The sequence below is a fragment of the Haplochromis burtoni genome, unplaced genomic scaffold (genome assembly GCF_018398535.1).
Source record: "Haplochromis burtoni strain Fernald_Lab_line unplaced genomic scaffold, NCSU_Asbu1 Contig_889, whole genome shotgun sequence".
Lineage (NCBI taxonomy): Eukaryota > Metazoa > Chordata > Actinopteri > Cichliformes > Cichlidae > Haplochromis > Haplochromis burtoni.
This window is the reverse complement of record NW_024583250.1, coordinates 45,761-68,664: the sequence shown is the minus strand read 5'-3', so window position 1 is coordinate 68,664 and position 22,904 is coordinate 45,761. Positions and strand designations below refer to the sequence as shown.

General features: G+C 40.0%; 1 protein-coding gene across 1 annotated transcript; it reads right to left on the bottom strand.

Moving 5' to 3' along the window:
- Nucleotides 1-99: 99 nt before the first annotated feature.
- On the bottom strand, nt 100-22,733 carry LOC102290007 (gamma-enolase). Its single transcript, XM_005951025.2, has 13 exons — nt 22,604-22,733; nt 11,628-11,713; nt 11,220-11,315; nt 10,333-10,391; nt 8,889-8,958; nt 7,571-7,704; nt 7,174-7,265; nt 6,848-6,978; nt 6,071-6,268; nt 4,452-4,653; nt 2,906-3,014; nt 2,046-2,104; nt 100-1,120 (listed from the first exon to the last, which is right to left on the bottom strand). The coding sequence occupies exons 2-13, from the start codon at nt 11,710-11,712 to the stop codon at nt 1,051-1,053; spliced, it is 1,305 nt and encodes a 434-aa protein (XP_005951087.1). The 5' UTR covers nt 11,713; nt 22,604-22,733; the 3' UTR covers nt 100-1,050.
- Nucleotides 22,734-22,904: the final 171 nt, after the last annotated feature.

The following is a 22,904-nucleotide window of genomic DNA, read 5'->3' as shown; positions in this document are numbered from 1 at the left end:
GCAGAGCTCGTTGGCTGTTGAGCTGAACAAGTTGTAAAAAATACAAAAAAACCTCCACATGCTCATATTCTGACATTTCACTGAAAAAAAGATTCAGACACAAAACGACAAAACTCCTTCAGCTGTGTTTGAAATTGTAAATTACCATCTTTTTTATTTCACATATTTTCACATTATTTTCAATGACAAGCGTTCTCTTTAAGTGTTTTTTTAAATTTTCTTTCTTCTTTTTTGATCACAGCTATTCTAAAGACATTCAGGAGGAACCGAAGGAACAAAGGGACTCGGGGCTCATATATTCTATCTTCTTTTTCTCTGAGAAAGAGGCAGGATCTCAAGCATGGACAAAGGACAAATAATCAGAATCACGTCTGGGCGAGAAGAAAAGGGAGCAACTGGAACCGAGAGACAGACACGACAAGAAGAACAAGGAGACGAAAATAGAGAGAAAGAAGAGGACAGAAGTGGGAGGAGTGCAGGTACTCGAGTGTCCAGGTAAGAGTGTGACATGGCAGAGTGTGTAAGTGTTCAGGTGTTTACAGTGTGTAGTTATTAGCCTCACTCCATCCCTGAAACTGCTGCTTTCCTTACAAATGCATCGTTCTCTGTCAGTTGCGAGCATTAGTCTTCATGGTTTTCTGATATCTTTACTCATTTTCTCTGTGTTTACAATGTTAATCTTTATTTTTGCAGGTCTGTCCTCTGGCTGTACATAAACTACTCCTTTAAAACTACAGTAACAGTGCATGTCTGGCTTATAAATATTCAGATTTTATGTTATTCCCCTGCATGTGCGTTACACGTGTTGCATCTGCTCACTGTGTGTGTGAGTGTGTGTGTGTGTGTGTGCATACAGTTTCATCTCCCTACCTTTAAGTTCAGTGCATAATTTATTTATCTAGTTATTTTTATCTATTTTCTTTTGCTTATCTGTAATCTGTCCTAATACATGGCTCGTTCCTTGTGTGTGTGTGTGTGTGTGTGTGTGTGTGTGTGTGTGTGTGTGTGTTCGTGTGTGTGTGTTCATTGCAAGTCATTCGTCAGTCAGTTTCACAGAGCGCTGGGGTTCCTGAAGTTATGGCCTGCAAAGCGAGCCTGGTCGCCCAACTCTTCCTCAATCCTACAGTGGCAGGAAGACAGAAACAAAAACAACATTTTTTAATTGTTTTTGAAGGAAATAATTTCTGTTCTTCTTCATAAGGTCAGCCTGTAACCAGGAAGAGTTTATATTCTTTGCACTGGCGACATGTGATCATATATATTGAAAATAATATCTGCATGTCCAGCACAGCCTTCTTACTTATAATCTGCTTTGCATAAAAACTTCAACAAATCAACAAAAATCTGACAAGCTGCCACGTCACTGCACCACAGCTGCAGGCAAAATAATCCATTTATATCCCTAGATAAAAGCAAAATAATCAACATTAGAAGATCATTGGTCATATAAAAAAATTAAACAGGATGTATGCGAAAATGCAAATCACAACTCAGTTTTTCCATTGTTAAAAAGCTCATGTTACAGCATCTACCTGCTGCACAACAGATTCTCACGTGTGTGTGTTCACGCTCGATTGCGCTGATTAGCATTTATTGCTCGTTAATGCCCCCGTTAAGTCTCTGCACCCTTAACAGGTCCTCAGCAGTCCAATGGGATTACACCGCTGAGCCGATCCAATCTCCCTCCCTCCTGTCTCCTCCTCCCACCTCCCCCTGCCACTGACTGGCTTGAGCACATGGGGTGACACCAGCGCTCCTGTCGCCTGTCATGTCAATTAGCTCTCTGATGGTAAGGACTAGGACAGAGCAGGCACCTGAGGAGCTGCGCTGTAATGCTGCCGCCTGATCTGGAGCTAAAAAAAGGGGCTACTAAACATTCAACAGGCCAGAGGACCAATTAGGAATTCATGAGTAAATACTGAAGAAAAGGACTGTTTTTAGAGTTATTTTAATTCTAGATTCAGAATGTTTTCACATTAAATACATATATGTGTATACATATATATATAGAGAGAGAGAGACCTCTCTGTCTGCAGCACACTGACCTCATGAGCTGGTTGTACTTGGCCAGCCGCTCAGATCTGCAGGGGGCGCCAGTCTTAATCTGCAACAGTAAGATAAACATTATCCTGCAGGTGACCAACAGAATATTAAAACATAACACCAAGAACTCTCTGGACTTCTGGCTTCACAGGGAAACACTTGAATGATAGTTCAGGATGAAGCTGGACAGTTGTGGAGCTGTAGCCCAAAAATGTAAATTTAGTGAGGTGAACGAGAAGTTTAGCTAGAGGATAGCATCATTCAGCCACCCTAACCAGCTTCTTTGTACAAATATGGAAGTTTGTATTGTGGTGTACCTGCACTTCAGCTGTGTATTATCAGCACGCATTAGCACAATGCTAATATTTTATGGGCTAAAGGTCATACTAAAGAATTAAGGTCATAAGAGAAAATTATTTAAATTGGCTATTGTTACTGTATTAGCAAAAGATAAAATAAAATGTGTGTTTCTGTGTTTAGAAGAGAATTGATAATTATTTTAGACATTTAGTTCCATTCACTTATAGTCAGTTTTGTATTAGTCTAAAGAATAATACAAAACAATATAAGGCTGAAGTTAAATTTCTCATGAAGAAATGCACTAATATCTTTATTTTATCTTGTTCAGTTTACTTCACAATTTATTTTATATATTTAAAACAAACTTACAAAACTTAATATTCACTGTAAGTTTAGTTTACTGACATTTTAAAGGCAACAAGAAAAAACACAATAGCTAAACAATTGTGGATTCTTACATCCTTACAAGGACAAAAACCTGAAACCTATATCTACATCAGCCATAACATTGACTTTGGTTTGGAGGAGAGACTTAAACGTTGGAGTCAGCTTCTAAACTTACCTGTCCAGTGCAGAGTCCCACCACCAGGTCAGCAATGAAGGTGTCCTCTGTTTCTCCTGAGCGATGGCTGACCATCACACCCCAACCATTTGCCTGAGCCAGCTTACACCTGAAGGACAAAGTTTGTTTCAAAGCACTCTGTTAGTCATTTTCATTTTCTTCCAATTGATAAAAGGATAATAATTGATAATAAAACTGTTCCCATAGACAAACTTCCCTTTGCTAAGAAAGATCTCTACCTGATAGCAAAGTTACATCTCCAAAGCCGTCATAACTTAAATTTTCTCTAACTCTTTCAACCAAAACTAGACAGCTACAAAAGACAGTCAGACAGCGGTTTCCCGGTGTTGAAATGTTCACTGGGTAACGTTTGACACCGTGGGACAAGAACATACAAAGCCGAGAGACAACATAATTTTAGCTATGCCTACAAAAAAGGCTAAACTCTGCTTTCTTTCAACCCTAAAATCCAACAATGACATAAATCCCTAAAAGCGACCACTAAGAGTCACTTTTTATTTAGGTGGACTACTGAAGAGGGTTGGATGCTAACCACTGTAGCACAGTACGAGGCAGCACTGAAGGTCGTGGGAGCACATAGTTCACCTTCCCTCTACACACTGATGCCACACTGTGCTGCATATATTAACTGCGCTGTGCTAATTGGACAAGTTAATTAATCTGATATAATTCATTTGTAACTGCAGCTCATCTCGCATGTTAACCTGCTAACAACATGAAGATTAAGACATAAAGTGTATTGCCCCCTCGGGGTTGGCGTGAGCTATAAAAAAAAGTAGCTAATGTATCAGATTCACGATGCAGGAAGCTTTTCATGTGATGGATGTAATACATCACCTTTACTGTCATCAGCTCTGTGTCTATCATTTAATCTCCCTCCTCCCCTCCTGCTCTAATCCAGCTACACTGTTGTGACTGATGGCTTCATAACCCTGAGTGACAGTTTGGTAAGTCTGTTATAGATGATACACACGTCCAAGACTGGAGCAAACACACTCTTCACAAATTTATCATCAAGTGTACAGAAACATATACGCAGCAGTGCCAACCCACGTCAGCAGTATGTCTGACCGATAGCTGAACCTTATCCTAAACATCTTCTGTCACTTCCTGTCCTTCATTTATCCGCCATAAATGGAACAAGGCCAACATGGCTGACAGGTAATGACCGATGTGACTGACACTATAGCGACATCCACTGGGTATGTGTGTGTCTATATTTCCACATCTTTGACTGACAGCTGGACAGCTGTGCCTCTCTCTGTCACCTCAGCAAAGATTGAAAGCGCTGTTCGGCCAATCCGAGGCTTCGAGGTCACGGACCTGCCTGAGGGGGTGGAGGGTTACTCTGTAGCTCCAGGACAACACTGTGTCAGTGACAAATTGAATTTATGGATCTTTAAATACCCAATATGTAAGAATTTGTAACTTCTTTCATTTATTAAATGGCCTTGTTTTTATTTCCACAATGTGAATCGTGTCCACACTGAAATTTCTCATTGAACTGTGGACAAAGCAGACGTACGCCTGTATGGCCTCGGTGACAGAGCCGATCTGGTTCACTTTGAGCAGCAGGCAGTTGCAGGCTCGCTCCTCAGCAGCTTTCTCTATTCTCTTGGGGTTGGTCACCGTCAGGTCATCCCCAACAACCTGGATCCCCACCTGGGCCGTCAGGCGCGACCAGGCCTCCCAGTCATCCTGGTCAAACGGGTCCTCGATGGACACCACTGGAAGTGAAAAAGGAGAGGTCTGTTACTCATCAATAGGGGGAGTGCTAGTGCTAACTAGTGATTTAATAATAATAACCAATAATGTAATTTTTCAGATAACACAACACAAGTCCTTGAAATTATTGGACAATTTCAAGATATCATCATTTAAGTGGTATAGAGGGAACTCTTTCAGCTGCCCTGAACTCCGTTTTTAGACTTTTCAAAGTATATCTCATAGCAGACAACTCACAGGTCTTTTCAGGCCAGATCAGATGAGTGTTACAGAGTAAAAAGATCCCTACAGGAAGTGAGACACATGGCACAACTGGTTACACAGAGCTATTCTTGGAATCAAAACAACCCTTATTTATCTCTCTTCTCGCCCCATGAGAGTTCGGACTGGATTCGTAGAAGAAGATGGATGGAGGGATCTGATTACATGTCCTCTCTCAATGACATCATACAGAGCTCGGCTCACAGGGATTACTTCTACACTCACTGATTTTACCATTTAAGTCTTACAGTGTTTCATTTGAGCTTCTACCACTGAAGCTGTTTATATATGATAGATTTTATTTTTACATTTGTATTTACATTTAACCTTTTATATTGTGTATATTGTCTACTTTGTTACTTAACGTTCTGTTTATTTTTATCTTTGTGCACAGCCCTTTGTGACTGCCTGTCTGTGAAATAAATAAATCTTTACTTACATACTTAAATGGGGAAAAATATAATGGGTCATAGAGGGGACATTAAACGTTATTGCAGAGAACAGCGGCAGAAAAATGTCAGCCTCATCTGGAGAAGGACTAATGCAACACAGTTTAATCCAGTATGACATTGATAGTAGTCACACCTCCAAGTGACTTCTCTACAAACTTCATATCACCTGTAATGCTTGTAAATCCTCCAAATCCAGTTGGCCTTATTATTGTCTTTATTATTGTTGAAGGGTTTTATAAATACTCTTCTGTATTAGAATTAGTCTCTTTTAGGGAAAATAATAAAGCAGAAATATCCACCTAAAAGTACCCCGAAAAAACCCCAGAAATTGTACTGAGCCTGAGAGTAATCCACTAATGGAGAAAATGCTGAATTTTCACCGTCCCAATGCGTAAACAAGGGTGGAGATAAAAGCATTTGGCCCTGAAGTCCTGTGTTCAAATCATTAAGTCAGCTGAAAATGTCAGCTAGCTAAAAGGCCAAGCCGTTTTTCTTTGGGTTTCATAGAGTCAGCAACCTTGGATTTAAAAGCATGTCGTGTTTCTGCAGTCCAGCAACACTACTGAAGAAATAAGCATTTCACCTTTATGTCACATTAACTTATTTTATCACTAGATAAAGAACTACTTTTTTAACCATTTGACATTGACTGAACTGCATTGAACCAAACACCGGTTGCGTTTTGTACAAATTTAAATAAGCAAACCTGGGTAGCTGTTGACGAAGCCCTGGTAGATGTCAGCCAGTTCCTCTGCAGTGATGTGTCGCTCTGGATCTGGTGGGGATTTGAAGTCCAGGTCGTACTTCCCCTCACGGTAAAACTCCGAGGCGGCAACGTCCATCCCGACTACTACCTTTTCTGTGAAGCCAGCCTTCTCAATGGCTGTCTGCAGCAGATCCAGAGCTGAAGAACAAAGAAAGAGACAAGGGGGGGATATAAAATAAGGAATGGAGTGAATCTTTTGCCCCCAGGCTTCTCGGGTAGGCAGGCATGTTTGCCCCAAATGTGGTCCACGTGGAAGGGCCACATTTAGCTTTGACTGACAGCGTTGACTCAGGTCCAATTTATATATGGGCCACATCTCAGGTATGTTTGGTCCATATTTGGCCACAACTGTGTGAGTACTATAACTGAGCTGTAAGTGCTGAAAGTAGGCCAGATTAGGCTCAAACATGTCTTCTGTATGAGTTAGCTTCTCAGGCTGCAGACAGGCAGTACTGAGAGGTGGAAAACATCTAAAGCATTTCTGATGACTGAACCTATTAAGTAATATTAAACTTACATGTAAGTAAATATTCCATTTTAGATTTTGTTTTGTTTACCAATGGAAGTCAAGTAAAGATCATGTTTACAGAAATTTTCCATAATCAAAGCTTTCCCAGATCTATCTACTGATTCCCACTCCAGTTAAAGAAGGTGGCTTAAAAGCTGCTGCAAACAGACCCAAACATATTGTTAATTATTCAAATATCTGTTCCTCACCCTCACTGTTCTCCAGGATGTTGGGAGCAAATCCTCCCTCGTCTCCAACGTTGGTGGCGTCTTGGCCGTATTTCTCCTGAATGACTCCTTTCAGTGTGTGGTAGAGCTCTGATCCTATCCTTAGCGCCTCCCTGAGAGACAGAAGAGATACCTGTTAATGACTGTGACAGGATGCAAGAACAAGGAGGCAAGGAGCAACACCAGCTGTGGTTTCAAAAACAACAAAGCAGGATGATTTAACGAGAAATGCATTAAATCAAATAAATCTAGCAGCTGAGAAATCAGACTTTTATGAACAGTCAATGGTTTTAAAGGTGAATTCCTACTTGAAAGATTCAGCCCCAACTGGCAGCACCATGAACTCCTGCATGGCCAGTTTGTTTCCTGCATGAGATCCTCCGTTTATCACATTAAAGGCCTGAAGAGAAGAGAAAAGACGAGGAAAGGAAACAAAAAGGCAGAAAGAAGGCTTTAAAAACGGTTAAAGGTCCTCGAATTCATCACTTTCTGTGTTTCTATAGCAACTAATCAAAAAGACTTTTAGTAGAAACGTCTCGCCAGTGTGCAGAAGTATTTAAATGTGGTGTAAACAGAAGCATTAAATATATGAAATGTTACATTACATGGTGTTCTAATAATCCTTCAGTGACATACTGAACAACAAGGTGCCGTGTGAATGTTTCCACAGCACTGTAGGTGTTCTGCAGTGATTTAAATGCTTACAGGAACCGGCAGCACCAGCTCTGTGTTTCCAGCCAGGTCGGCTATGTGGCGGTACAGGGGGACTTCTTTCTCTGCTGCGCCAGCCTTACAGATGGCTAGAGACACTCCCAGGATGGCGTTGGCCCCAAACTTGGCTGTTTGAAAGGTCATAAGAGAGAAAGTGATGGGTGTTAGCATCCACAGTGTCTAGTGTCTCAGTTTTACTGGCAAAAATGTGCCACGTCGTATCACTTACCCTGAAAAACTATTTTAAGGAGTCAGTTCCTGCTAACTTCTATGTTAAAGGTCCAATTTTATAGCAGAAAAAGCATGTTTACAACCTGGCTACATTATAGGAGCATGGCGTCTTTGACACACAGGTAGATGTGGGGGTTTTATGATGATTAATGCTGTTTTCTTCGGTAAACTTTAAATAAATAATGTTAAATGTAGATCGTATTTGGTATGACCAAGTTTGGCAGGTAAGATTCCATTTACAGCCATTTCCCTGGATTTTTCCTGGATTAAGCCTACATCCAGAAGTATCTGTCACCTTTAGTACGACTGTAGCTGCAACATTTTGTAGTGAGTATTGGATCCATTCAAATTTACATGATTTTTAAAGAGTTAAAAGTTAAACCTTTAAACTCAAACTTTAGCATTTCTGATATAGATTCCATGATTCAAATCAGATTCTATTTACTGACATTTTTTTCATGCTACCTTACATTTTGTTATTCTTTTGAAAAACACAATTTATTCCTTGATATGTTGTTGCTTTAAATTCTTTCATCTTTTGCTTTAATTTAAAAAGATTTTCTCACTATTTTTTAACCATAGATTTAAAAAAATGAGTTTAAATTTGTGTAACTGTAAAAACTAAAGCAAAGTGAAATGCCACGGCTCTTTGGGTATAAGCATGTTTGTCGTTGAAAGCCGATACATTCAGCTGCAGTTCAGTCTGACAGGTTTCCGTGCTGGCAGAGATTAATTTCTCCCAAACGACATTACTTTGAGGGCTGATTACACTGCTGCCTGAACATGATTTTAAATTATAATAAATGAGCACTGCATTTATTTATTAAAGATGTGAGTTTGCATTGATCGTGCCAAAGCTTGTTTGGAACACAAATCTCTTTGCTCAATCTGTATTTATGCCCCTTGTCGCTCTGCGAGGCGCTCTGTGACAAACCTTCGGCGCAAAGCATTTTTCAAAATGTGTGTGACTTCACACGAATGGATGCTGAGCTGCAGGAACGGGGAGATTTCCAGCTGGCTGCTAGACTCTGATGATGTGCTGTTAGTCATCTCGATTTGCTCCTGTCGGGTTTCAACTCACATTTGTTTTCTGTGCCGTCCATCTCGATCATCATGTTGTCCAGCTGCTCCTGCTCCACCACGCTGATGCCCTGCAGACAAAAGCAGAACCATAAGTGGTGATATTCACATATAGTCTACAGTCATATGTGTTACATACATTTAGTTGCAGTAAATGTAAAAGACATGAGATCGTTTTTCCATAAAGCCCCTCTTTTCAGATTTTTGTAATGTCATTGCTAAACCTTGAGTAAAATCATTCATTCACGAAAGAGTTTCCATTTAGGAAATGTTTTCAAATAGTGCATGTGTAATACACTAAAGCTTCAGCCTTCACCTTTTCTGTGAATTACCTGCGATTCTTTTCATTTAAATTCATTGTTTGCCAACATTTATAATTTGACATGTTTTTTGTTACATTGACAACATTATAAATAATTATAAATAAAAATAATTTTTTTCTATAATAATATTCAAAGGATTCAGATTTCTGTCATTAACGTCCACTTCAGAGTTTTACTACAGAAATAAACCACAGAACTTTATTGTGCCGCTAACTGATGAAAATCCCACTTTTCCTCCAATGTGTGTGTGGAAATATTAAGATCAGGGTTTGATGCACAGTAAAAGCTTCATTCTTAAATCTTTATTACACATTAGACTGAACAAATAAGACAAACACTCATTATGTAGGCTAAACTACCATGCTTTGTTATTTAAAAAGTGTAACATCCCACCAGTATGACATATTGGGAACATTTACCACATATAAACTCCACTTCTGGAGTTACTAAATAGTCAGTATGGTAATCCATCAGCTGTCGTCTGATGACAATTGTTTGTTCCAAGACAATTATTCACATTTTAAGTCTTAACATTTTCAGCCTCAATAACTCAAACAGCTAATTATTTAAGGCTATAAAATGTGGAGACACACAAACACATGTGTGCAGTTTTTAATGCATGGCTCCCAACACAATGATTAATTAGAAGACATTCATAATGGTAATTAAATTTCCCTTTAAAGGGAACCTATTATATTTATTTCCAGCTCCATTATTTCGAACTAAAGCAGCTTAGTGTGATCAAAAGGTCACAATAATCATGATAATCAAGCTGTTTTGGATGTTTTGGCTATTTTCTTCCTTCTTTTAAGCCAACTTTTGTCTGATTGGCTGCTGCTCAGAACAGGACGTGGGTGGGGCATCTGTGTGTGAGATGACCATATGAAAGATCTCCCCTTTCACTCCCATCATAATGGGAAAAAAGCAGAAATCCATGCTTTAATGCAGATGTTTGCAGCTGTTGTTTCAGCTCACAGGAATCACAGAGTGCTTGTAGCTAAAAATTATTTTGAGCGGTCAGTTCGATTAAGAAAGTACTATATTAAACTGAGTACATAACAAAAAATAGGTTTAAGATTGACGTTAATCCTCTATAGTATAATAAGTGATGTGAGGACTTACAGAGGCTAAAAGGGCTGGAGCCAGAGTATCGTTGATGTGCCCAACTGCCTTCAAAACACCTAAAGTGACAAAGAAGGAAATCAGACGCACAGCATCACAAAAACGTGAGGTGAACACGTGAATTATCAATAATAAATAATGTTAAATTGTAGTGAAAACAGAGCACAGTTTTATTTATTAGTGTTCCAAATTACTTGGAAATGTTTTCATATCAGCACTGATTGCTTTTGCAGCAACTCTAGGGTGAGATTTACTGTGGATTCATTTGTTTGAGGGTTAGGTGAGCACCGCAGCCTTAATGGCTGTTTTATAGTCACTGAAGTGTCTTTCAGTGTTCGCCAGCAGTAAAAATGATTTGTTAGACAAATTTAAAATGCTGGACTTTATCAAGACTTTTGTGGCATTTTAGCGTCATATTATGAATAAAAATAAGATGTCCAAACATCTACACTGCAAAACTATTTGTGAGAGGAATACGTCGACAGGACAAAGGTTTTAACAGCGTCACAAACACTGAATTAAAGAAACTTTCTAGAAAACTGTAATTTTTACTTTAAAGGTCTCTGAATGTTCTATATTTTTGTCATTGTCAACACATCTGGCTTATTTCTTCTTAAGTGCTTTTACTTTTGTTGGGTATATAAAGCTTTTATAAAAATCTATATTATGTCTATTATGTTTTTATTTTGTTTTGTAGGGTTTTTATAAAATGTGAAGTGTGTTGGTATCATATAAATGCAGCACTAGTCACTGAAAACAGCACTCTGTTTCTGTTAGTCAGTGATCTCTTCATTGTTCGCCCTCTTGTAGTCATAAATACTGAATGCAGCTTTAAGTTCTCATCGAATGTAACGGTCTGTGCAAGCTCAGCTGATGCATCTTCATACCTTTGCCCTTGTAGCGGCTCTTGTCTCCATCTCGGAGCTCCAGAGCCTCATAGATCCCTGTGGATGCTCCGCTGGGCACCGCAGCCCTGAACAGACCTGGAAAACGAATTAAGAGAGAAAGAATTAAGGTTTTGATATGATAGATATTAGACAAGTCTTCATCTCAGACTGCTTTCCCTATGCCTTGTGTCATTTCTTAATAATCCCTGCAGTTGCTCAGCTTCATTTTACAGGCCAGCTGAAGGGGATTTGATGTCCCAAACAGCTGCTTCAAACTACCAAGCTCTGCATTTTTATTTTTATTTTTTAGCTTTCTGGCATGGTAAGTGTGAGCTGCTGCTTTCCTGGTGGTAAAGATTGTGTTATTTTCTTCCTGTGACATTTTCAGACAGGCTCTTTAGCGGTCACCTTTTTCTGTGCGGAGGTCCACTTCAACAGTGGGGTTTCCACGGGAGTCCAAGATCTCCCTGGCAACTATGCTGACGATCGACATCCTGAAAGACACAGACAAGAAAAACAGCCCACCGTTAACTGTTTTTAACTTATAACTTCACCTTAACTGCACCAAGGAGATGAAACACAGAGAACTTCAGCTCCTGGATGAAAAGATCTATTTTTACAGTGAACACAAACACACGGCAGCCTGCCAGGGGAGACGGCGAGCAACATCAATGCAGAAATCAAAGCTCACTACAGAGGAGTGCATTGTCTCTCTCTCTCTCTCTCTCTCTCACACACACACACACACACACACACACACACACACACACACACACACACACACACACACTGCAGTTACTTTTCTGTTTCTGGAAGCAGCAAAAAGAAAAACTTCAGTAGGAGAGAGAGGAGTTTTAAATAATGCATCAGTTCGTCGCTGCTTTTATCCAGACTGGAATCTGCTGATTTATTCTGGTTTTGTGGTGATGTTCTATATTTTTCTCATTGTCAACAAAACTAGCGAGGCATTGATCATACAAACAAGTACTGTGAATCAAAGCCTGATAGATCTTATTTTTTCTTTCTTCACGCCGATTTCTCCCTCTCTGTTTCGCTGGCTCACAGTTTCTTTACTTTGAAAGCTCTGTTATTTTACTCCTGCACACAGCCTCCTGCAGCCAGGAATATTCTCCACGGCACCAACAATCTGTTAATTTACTACAGAGAAAGCTCCCAACAAATGCAACATGCCTTTCAAAACATTTGCTAAATAGTACAACTCTGAGAATAGGTGCTATAATCACTGGGCTTGATCCTGTTTGAAATGTTTTAGTATCAGTTTATTCCTCACATCATGAATTTATGGCAGATGTTACATTAGAAGGTGATATATTTGTCATGTAGCTTGAGCAGAGAAGCTCCACCCACCTTCTGTTCAAACTTGCTGTTTATGGGGGGCAGCCAATCAGAGGAGAGCTTGTTTAAAGGTGGGGAGCTAAACTGGAATGAAATTAAAGGATGCACTGAGGTCCACTTTAAATCAAAAAGGATTATTTTGATCGAGGAATCATGCAAAGCTAATTTATTAGAGTCGAAGAAAAATATATAAAGTGGAAAATGTAATCAAACGAACACTGGTGCTACTGCGTACGGTATTACTTCTTTCCTTTCTTACAGTAATCTTTGAGTTTGTGTATTTTTCTGCATCATGATATATAATGAATACTTAATGACTGTGTTTGTATAAATGCAGTTCAGACAGTAAGACCCCCAACAATTAAACACATGTATACATTAATACATAAAAGAGATCGAAGTAAATATGATGTTGCCTTCATAACCCTTCCGATCACTGATCTATTTAAGTTAACATACTTTGAAAACTTTGATCTCTTTCAATAAAGAAACTAGAGAAAAGGTTTTGAGCAGGGGTTTTAGCCATCAGTCTGACCTTGGCAAAGCTTTTTTAGGCTTCTACCGCTGCTGTTTACTGCTGCTTCTTGTATCCCAGGAGAGAGATCTCGGAAAATCTTTCAGTGCTAATGCAGGAAGGATGCTCCTCTGTGGGCAACCTGACACTTAAAGAAAAAACACAGCTTGACTACATGGTATTCTTCTAAATAGGCCACTGCAGCCAACACTTTTCTGCTGGTTGTTTCTGTTTAAATGCAAGAATTAAAACATGAAGAAAAAAAGCATGTGAACGCTAATGCTGTTTCTAAATCCATGCATGTTAAAAGTGGTTATGTGCATTAGATACAGAAGCAGTGACTGGACTATCGCTCAGAATGTGCCTATACAGTATGTTACACTGGTACAGATGCTATGTGCAACAAGACACAAACTCTCTTGGTATTTAACTTTTAATAGGTTGAAATGTTTGTTTTGTTGGTTTGTTTATTTGCTTTTTTAGTGCTTTTACTTGAATCTGAATTTAGAGGTCAACCTTCACACTGATGATTGATGCTTGTTGTCATGGTGTTTAAAAATCCTAAAATCTGGCAATGAAGCAACAACTAAAGTAACACTAAATAGAAAAGCAGATTTTATCACCACGCTGTGATGCTCAGAGTTCAGCTGTGGGTTTAACAGCCTGTTGTTGAGGTTCAAAACATATCAGCAGCTTATGGCAGACAATGGCAAGCACACTTATAATTAACATTTACATGATGTGCACTGCTTGTCATTCATGTTGTTTGGTGTGATTAAGTTATTTATACTTCTGTAACCATCGACTGCGGGGTGACATTATCTCCTTTCCTTTCATAAAGGATGGTCTAGTGTATCCTCTGCTAAATGAGCTAATAAAGGAAGCATTAACCCTCCTTTATCAGCTGTCAGTATTACTTTTACACCTCATGGTTCGCTTTGTTTTTTATGTTAATTCTGTTATGGATAAGTTAGACCCAGACACAGACATGCTTTGAAAATCATCTTTTCAATTTTCAAACCCATTTTCGAGCCAGTGGAGAGAAGCCAGGATTGTGGTGATGTGATACCATCTGCTAAAACCAGAAAGAAGCCGAGCTGCTGCACTCTGAACTAGATGGAGGCGAGAGTTTTGTGACTTTTTGTGCAAACCAGAGAGAAGGAGGTTTCCTTTAGTCGAGCCAATGTTAGAATACGATTAAGATGATTTAAATATCAGCTTTTAAAAACACAAAAGTCAAAGATGGCTCACGAAGAACCAAGAGAGCCTCTTTCACTGGCCTTTCAATCTCTCGTGTACCCTTAACTAACTTAAAGCTTTCAAATTCTGTTTCTCAGCCGGAGAGACTGAACTCCACAGCACAAGATTAAAAATGTATTCCATCACTTTGATGTTGAATTTTTAATTTCTGTACCACTGTGACATTATTGCCATAACCTCAAGAGCATTTGAAGCTTTCATTAATTCTATTCTCCTGCGGTGGTGTTTCCCCTCTTCCTTCTCATTGACAGTCCAGGCACTCAGCGTTGTAACTGCAGCGATACATCAAAAAGGGGCTTTTTATGCCGTCCTCATCCCTCTGTACTGTATGAATACTTTATTGATCTGTGAGCTAAATCTGGCTCCCAGCTAGCTTGCAGAAACCTGGCGCCGAGGCTGTCCTCTTCAGATGCACTGACAGAAATATGGAGGCTCGGAGGAAGAGCTCATCCTCATATCTCTGTACAATACATCTTTTTTGGTTACAGACGTATAGATAAGATGTGGCAACATTGTTTTAGAAGTTCAGTTGAATCCTAATAATGATAAATCAGCTCCACGTTGTATGAATGCACAACAGAGGGTATGTCACTTTAATTTTCTATCTCTGAAATATGGAAGAAGCTTCCAGACCTAAAGACCAGCAGAGAGCAACTTTCTCTGGAAATCTTGAGTCACCCTGTATCTCATATCACACTCATATCACAGTCTTATTTAACACAATGTGATGATTGTTGTGTAAATTGTGGTCATATTAAGATTTAAATATGTTTCAGAGAGTATGATCTGGGATGAGAGTACTTTTCAAAAAAGTTGGGGTTGAAAAATGCAAATTAAAAAAATTGTACTTCCCCAAAAAGTTGGCTCCAAAAGTCTCACTGTAGCTCATTTCTGCTGATTGAATACTATGACACTGCCATAGCTACAGGCAGTCATTTGAATGTAAATCATAAATGGCAAAGAATTGTGGGAAAATATTGTCTCATTAAAGTAAGTCTTCACTACTCCAATTCCATTACATTTACAGCAAGGGAAGGTTTTTCTGTAAATGCCATTTAGAGTAACGTCACTGGAAATGATGCAAAGACAATGAAATTTGCCGTCTTCACAGGAGCTTTACTGTAAAAGGTTTACAGTAGCTTACCGGCTTCCAGCTGCCAGTGAAATTGTAAAACTACAGCAACCTGTCAAACAGACATGCGCAGACATGAAAAATAATATGATTAGAGCCTAGTACGATAAATGCTTTTAAAGCCATCACTGTTAGGATCACGGCCACTTTCATCGACCAGCGCAAACACAGGCAGCCTCTAACTGCAGATGAATCCTGTCTGAAAAGGTTTGTGCTCCACATGTGTCTGATTGTTGTGTTTTATAGGACTGGTACTTGGATGTAATTAGACTTAGTTGATCAGTTAGCAGGTCACCCTTTAGTCCAACTACGGTCACTGCTGGCTCCAGAAGAAAAACATGGAGGTGTTTAAAATGCTGATGTTAAGGATTCCAAACAACCAAAGAAACAGAGTCCTGCTGTTAAGCATGGTGGAAAATAATTGTATGAAATGATGGTGGCAACTAATGATTATTTTAATTATGAGGTCATCTACACAATATGCTCTGAACTCATTGGTTAACTTTTTTTAACAGGTTATAAACTAAAGTCTGAGATTTAATATACTTAACATGTAATATGAGACCAAATCTTCCAACTGTAGAAACATAAACAGAAAAACGAGGCGGGTGAAATAAACAAAGACGGTCTCCTTGGCCTATCTTCATTCGTTTTATTGTCGAGTTAACCTGCCGGTGTTCCTGTGGGAGCACATTTTAAAAAGTGATTTCTGTCACTTTTTTCTATTTCTCTATATAATTTATGTCCTTGTGCTATCTTTCTTCTTCCTCTGTTATTTCCCCCGGTATTTATCTGACTCACATCCTGAATGCAAACCCTTTTTGCTTATGTGAATCTTTCCTGCAAACATCAGACAGCGTTTGTTTCTTTTTTTAATTCCAGGTGTCACCTTCTTTCTCTTCCACCAGGTACACCATTTCCCTCGTGTGTTCCTTTTAACCCAATGCAAAGTCACATCACTCCTCTTGTCCTCTGACTCCTTCGCTCAGCACTGCTCTATCACGATTCCTCTGCGCAGCTCAGGGACATTATTTCCACCCATTTTCCCCTCACCATTGGTTTATTGTGGCATTTATGAAAATTTATGCTTATTCAGTTCTTACACTCGTAAGTCACAGGAGATAAAAGTGTCAGCATAATGAGTAAAGTGTATAAATGGTGCTCAGCAGAAGAGAAAGCAGATACTGTAAGGTGCCACCAGCATACTGAAGCGTCAGCTCACTCTGGATGTGTGGGTGGTTTAATTATTTCTTTTTTTAAAGTTTTGGTGCTGTTTGGAGCCCCACCCTGCCGTACTGCAGACTTTTCCAAACAGTTCCTCCCTGGGCTGGAGCAGCAGCGCATGAGATACCTCCTCAGAAACCCCACAATCCCCAGTTTTCATCTAAACTGTTTTAGTTTCACGAGGTAAAACTTGCTTTCCTAAGGCGACCGAGTGACTGCCTGGAGATTTAATTATAGCATTATTGTGTCAGGACTGTTCAAGGGCCTTGCAGATATATTGGTCTTGCGTCATCTGCTGTGTGGCCTCCCAGTCATGGTTTCACTCATTTATGCAGAGAAAAAATATTTCAGTGCCTCCTACAGCCTGCAAATGAAAAGAGACTTGTGTCTTAATGCATCGAGAAACCTAATTATGTTTATGTTTCATAGTCTGAGGCGATGCATTCTTTTAATATAAAGACATTTGAATGTAAGTTGTGCATTAATATCACTACTAACTGCATGCAGCAATCTCATATCCACACACATGTTCTTGCTTCCTGATCTGTCACTACCTTAATGGGATTATCTCATTACCCTCATTTCCATCCCTCTTTTCTCTCCTCGCTCTTGTTCTCTCTCCATCTCGCCCGGTGCTGTTTGGGCACGTTGCTGTGTATTACGTAAGCTCTACAGCAGCAGCAGCAGCAGCAGAGAGGGATGGAACCCATGAACACACCACACCTACCAGAGACTGCAGAGCTCAGCAGAAAATGTACCAGCACCAAAAGAGGGCGTGCCAGAGAGGAAGTGAACGAGGAGAAGGGAGAGTGAGATGAGGGCACACAAGGAAAGGAAAGAAATAGAAAAACATCAACTCTGTGTGTCTCTGCATGTGGCTGGAGGGACAAAAGGATCAAAGGAAAAAGAGCAAGACAGATGTGATGAAAATCATCAGAAGAGAAGGAGAGAAATGAGCGAGAGGAAGAATACAGCCTATAAAAATAACACCACCTACCCATTTTACCCTCAAATTCTTCATAAACTCACAAAATATTTAAAACAACCAGATCTACTTTCTGTACCTAAGATATTCCACACTTTGAAGCACTAAAAGAAACAAATTCCCATTTGAAAGCCCTCAGACTGCATAAATGAACAATGATCTGATTTAATGGTGCTCAAAATGCTCCACAATCCAAAACCTAACGTAACTAATGTTCTTCCTGCACTGCTAGCAGCTGAGGAGCTGAGGACTTTGATGGCTTTTCCCACTTCGCAGGAGCATTAGTTATTGCACGGTGCATGGCTAATGTGGCAAACGTTACCATCTGTTTCCTTCCCTCCTACTCTATGTGCCCGTGTAGACTGTACTTTAATCAAATGGCACCCATCAAGGCTGAGAAATAAAGGCAACGCTTAAGTGCCAAAAATTGCAGGTCCCCTGATGACCACTGGAGGCTGGTTCCAAACAGAGACATTCCCCATGGACTCCAATGTTACAGTGTTCAACTCGTTCATCTCTACAGCAGAAATAAACATGTTTACAATGATTTTGGTCTCTAGCTGTTTTATATGACTCATGAACTGACTCATGGCACAGACCAGCGGTGCCCAACATCCAGGCCATGGACTGGTACCGGTTGAGTTTATACCGGGCTGCGAGAGTTGAGGCTCGGGTTTGAAATTTATGGTTTCCAGGGTTTTTACCATAGCGACCAGAGAGCATTAAGGGGCAGAGAGGAGGATGTTAAGGACGCTGCTAATAAAGTTACACAATTACACAGTGAATTCATGTTTATTATTATATTTACAAAATAACACAGTTTTTGTCTTGGTCATTTTATTTTATTTTGCTGTATTTATCTGCAACACCTTAAAGGCCGGTCTGTGAAAATATTGTCTGTGGTGCAAAAAATGGTTGGGGACCGCGGGCATAGACTTTATATAAATAGATGAATGTAGTGACCATGACATCACCCAGTAACTAAAGAAGTCCCACTATGAAGTCTCAGCTGGTTTGGAACTGGACAACATCTGGCTGTGCATGCTGCTCACCTACTGGTTAATGCCTTGTCAGTCACACTGAAAACATCCATCTCCCTTCTGGACTAATAGTAAACATATTTTCTAAATGAACTTCAAGACATCTTTTTTATGTATAGTATATGGTTGCAAACCTAGCTAGCTAGCATTAGCTAATTATGTAGCTCTCAACCAATTAGGATCACTCATTCTGGCACCAAAACACAAGGCGACGAAGTGTCCAACTAAAAGCGTCAAACAGGAGTGCACAAATTACTGATTGATCCAATTCATGCTGCCATCTTTTATATACAGCAAAGAGCAAACAGATGCAAAGGTCAGTATTTATTCCTGTGAGTGAAAGCCCTGATTATTTACAGTCTATTTTTAACACTTTCGGTTCATTTATTTTCATAAATAACACGTAAACAAAACAAATGAAAGCAGCCGTAGAAGGAGAGAAAAAGGCAAAGACAGAGGAACAAGTGCTAAAATGTGGCTTTAAATATATGCAAACTGAAAGAGAGAGAGACATAGGGAATGGCCAGGAGGAAGGAGAGAGGGAGGGAGTGATGAAGGACAAAATGGAGAGTGAGTGGAAATGAGGGAGGGCGAGAGAGCGATAGAGAGAGATAAAAAAAAAAAGAGGAGAAAAGAGGGAAAGATAAATAATTAAATGACTGTGTTTGGCTGGAGAACAGAGGGGAGATGGAGGGATGAAGGGGAGGAGGAGGAGGAGGAAGGCAGGGAACAGAAGGCTGATTATGGCACACACTTGGGAAGTGAAGCAGTCTCACACATACTGTATGTAATGCTGATAATGTGTCGACGTTTACACACATGTAGCTTCAGCTGGCGATTATCGCAGGTACTCGCGCACACTTAACGTCCGCCCACGCGTCACAGCAGGCAGCCGGAGATGCAGAAATCGAACACGCGCTGCTGTTACACCAGACCACAACACAATCAAGCGTCGGATCAAACACAAACGCACACGCATTTGACTCCTGCTGCCAACACACACACGCTCTGTACAGCCATTTTCCAAGAAATCAGAGACATGTTGGGGTTTTTTCAGTGCTGCCATATTAAAAAGCATCAGACAGAAAACACACACAGTAAAGATTGACTGTAGAATCACACAAACACATTTTAGCAGGAAATCACCCCACCAAGGAAAGCTGGAGTCCCTGATTCCAGGCGGATTCTTGCATTCAGATTGATTCAACATATTTTTTAAAAACAGAAATAAAAGTCTCTTTAATATTTATTCATATAGCTGTATATGTGCAATGATAAAGAATCCATCCATCCTGAAATTTGAGGTACACTCCCTAATTTCCTTCGGGATTAATAAAGTATTCTGATTCTGATTAAAATATACAGTAACAAATAGTCTTCCTGAGACACAAAGATCATCGTGCAATATGACTTCGATTCACAATCTCAGATCCACTCCGACCATAAGCAAACGAAGTGTTAATGATTCATGTTACAGAATCATGCCTCTTCTCCCTCAAGGGAAGTTGAGTCACTATAGTGTGTAAACAGATGCTATACCTTTGAGATAGATGGATGCACTTTTATTCATTCAGTCTAAAATTACAAAACATATCAAACAACATTTTTGTAAATGTGCCAAATTGCTAAACTGACTGATGTGCTACTCCTAACCCTTGGCTCTTTGAGAGGAACAGCTGATGGTGCTTAGACTGTGGACAAAGACTGACGTAGCTTTTCTTTCTGGAAAGTGGAGTCAGCACAGAAGGCGGTAAATCCTGTGGTTTCAAAAAAAGATGTCTGGCTCTATAGAAGTCTGAGGAAATGACGCTACTTCTCACTTGACCTGTGATCTTATTGGATATATAAGTAAAAATGGCAGAACGTCATAGTGGCTATTTCCCAGTGTGACATGCTCAAGAATCATAAACCTCTGAACCTGGAGACTCAACTCAGGAAGTCACAGACTTCAAAGTGCAATCCCACAAAGGCCTCGAAGCCATTATATGTACATACAGTAAATATAAGATTTCTAAAGCAACCATGGCCTCTCCCACTGGTTTCTGAAGTCCCGCTGTGAAGCCCGAAGCTGAGCCATGTCAGCTTTTTAAAACTAGCTGTCATGGAGCTGACTGTGAAATCGATGGACACTGCGTAGGCTAGCAACTAGTCGGTCACACAGTAAAGCTTACCCTCAGTCCTCCTTGGCTCTAATTGTTACTGAAATATACAAAACAGGCCTCATGTTGTATTCAATCAGCCTTAAAACTATCGACTTAAGATGGGACCATAAACTCATCAGGACGGTGCTCATGCTGGAAGCTCAAATGCACGAGATAGAACTTCTTTCATTCTGAGATGTTCGCCGGTTAAAGGATGAAAAACAACAAACCAGCTGCAATAAAGAGAGAAGCTAGCCACAAAGTAAGACAAATGCATGATGCATTCATCCTTTTTGCTTGAAATGTGACATGCAAACAGCAAAAAATAAACATCTATCGCTGCTTCAAATCAATTAAAATCTATATCTCACTATTTTTTTTAATCATATATACTTCATCCATCCATTTCTGTAGTTTACTGACAAAGCGTAGCTGGAACTTATCCCAGCTTTCATGCAGTAAGAGGTGAGACACACCCAGATCACCAGTCCATCACACACGGACACCTCACATCCACACCTAAGGCCATTTAAGCCAGCATGCACCACCAGGTCGCCCGTATTCATTTCACTAGTCTGCAAATACTTTCAAAACCCTTAACTTTCCTTTTTTCAGTTATTGTTTGTTACTTTTCCCTTGAGGACGTGTTCTTGGAATGATTAAATAATGATTCTTGCTGTAAAAGCTGAATGTAGGACAAGTTATGAAATATTGTTGTTTTAATACCATCTCATTGTATCTCATGTCATATCAATTTTCACTGCTGTACTTTATTTATTGATTAATATTTGTTGCTTCTATCAACCCCCACTCATAAATGTACCTGCTGCAAAAGCACTAACACACACACACACACACACACACACACACACACACACACACACACACACACACACACACACACACACACCTATGTGTGCCTCTCAATCAAACACATACACGGTTGATGTACCGAGGACTCAAACGTAATTGACTGCAGGATCATACACACAGACACAAACACACACACACACACATAGCATTCCTACAGCCAAGACTCACATGACCAAATACACACGCAATACACTTGACAGCCATTTTACAAGAAACCAAAGGAAATGCAGGCAGCAAACAGACACACACATTTTCTGTTAGATAGTTTGTCATAACACATCTAGCAAACACACACACTTACACTTCATAATGACAGTTGAAAGCTTTAACCCTCCTCCCCCTCTCACAAACCAGCTCACACACACAAAAAGCCATGACACACATAAACAAACCACAAATTAGTATCTAAAACTGCAGCTCTCTCACACACACACACACACAAGCTGCCACAAGACATCAAACCAATGCGTTCTTGCAAGAGGTTGTTCACACAGATTATGTGCATGTTGCCAAAACACACACAGACAAATACACATCATTTCCTTCCTCCTGTATACGCACACACACATTTTTGAAAGCCACAACAATGCAACATGTAGACACACATCTAAAACTGACGCTTACACACATCATTCAGTACATGCACACACATGCATGACTTCCGGTCTTACACACACACACATATACACAGTTGGACTACGACCTCTCACACACACATGCAGTAAGACCTAAAACTGAAGCATTTCATTCTCGTGCACAACCTTCTGTATCCGCTATGCAGCACACAGAAAAGACACGCAATCACAGTGATGCAGGAACACAAAGATGCAAAGAGGAAGAGAGGATTTCCTGCCTTTACCTGATGCCGGTGTGTGTGTGTGTGTGTGTGTGAGTGAGTTCTGCCTTTTACGGCGACTGAGAAAATACTGGAGAGGCAGAGCGATGAGAGAGAGAGAGAAACAGGAGGGGAGGAGGAAGAGAAGAGGAGAGAAGGAGGGGGTGATATATATGTGCGAGTGTGTGTCAGAGGGAGGAGGGGAGGGAGATGACTCAGAAGGGAGATGGGGAGAGGAAGAGGAGGGTTAATTAAAAAGGAGGAGATGGACGAAGGGATGAGGATGGGGTGCAGAGGCTCTTTGCCTGACAGAGGAGGTAAAAAT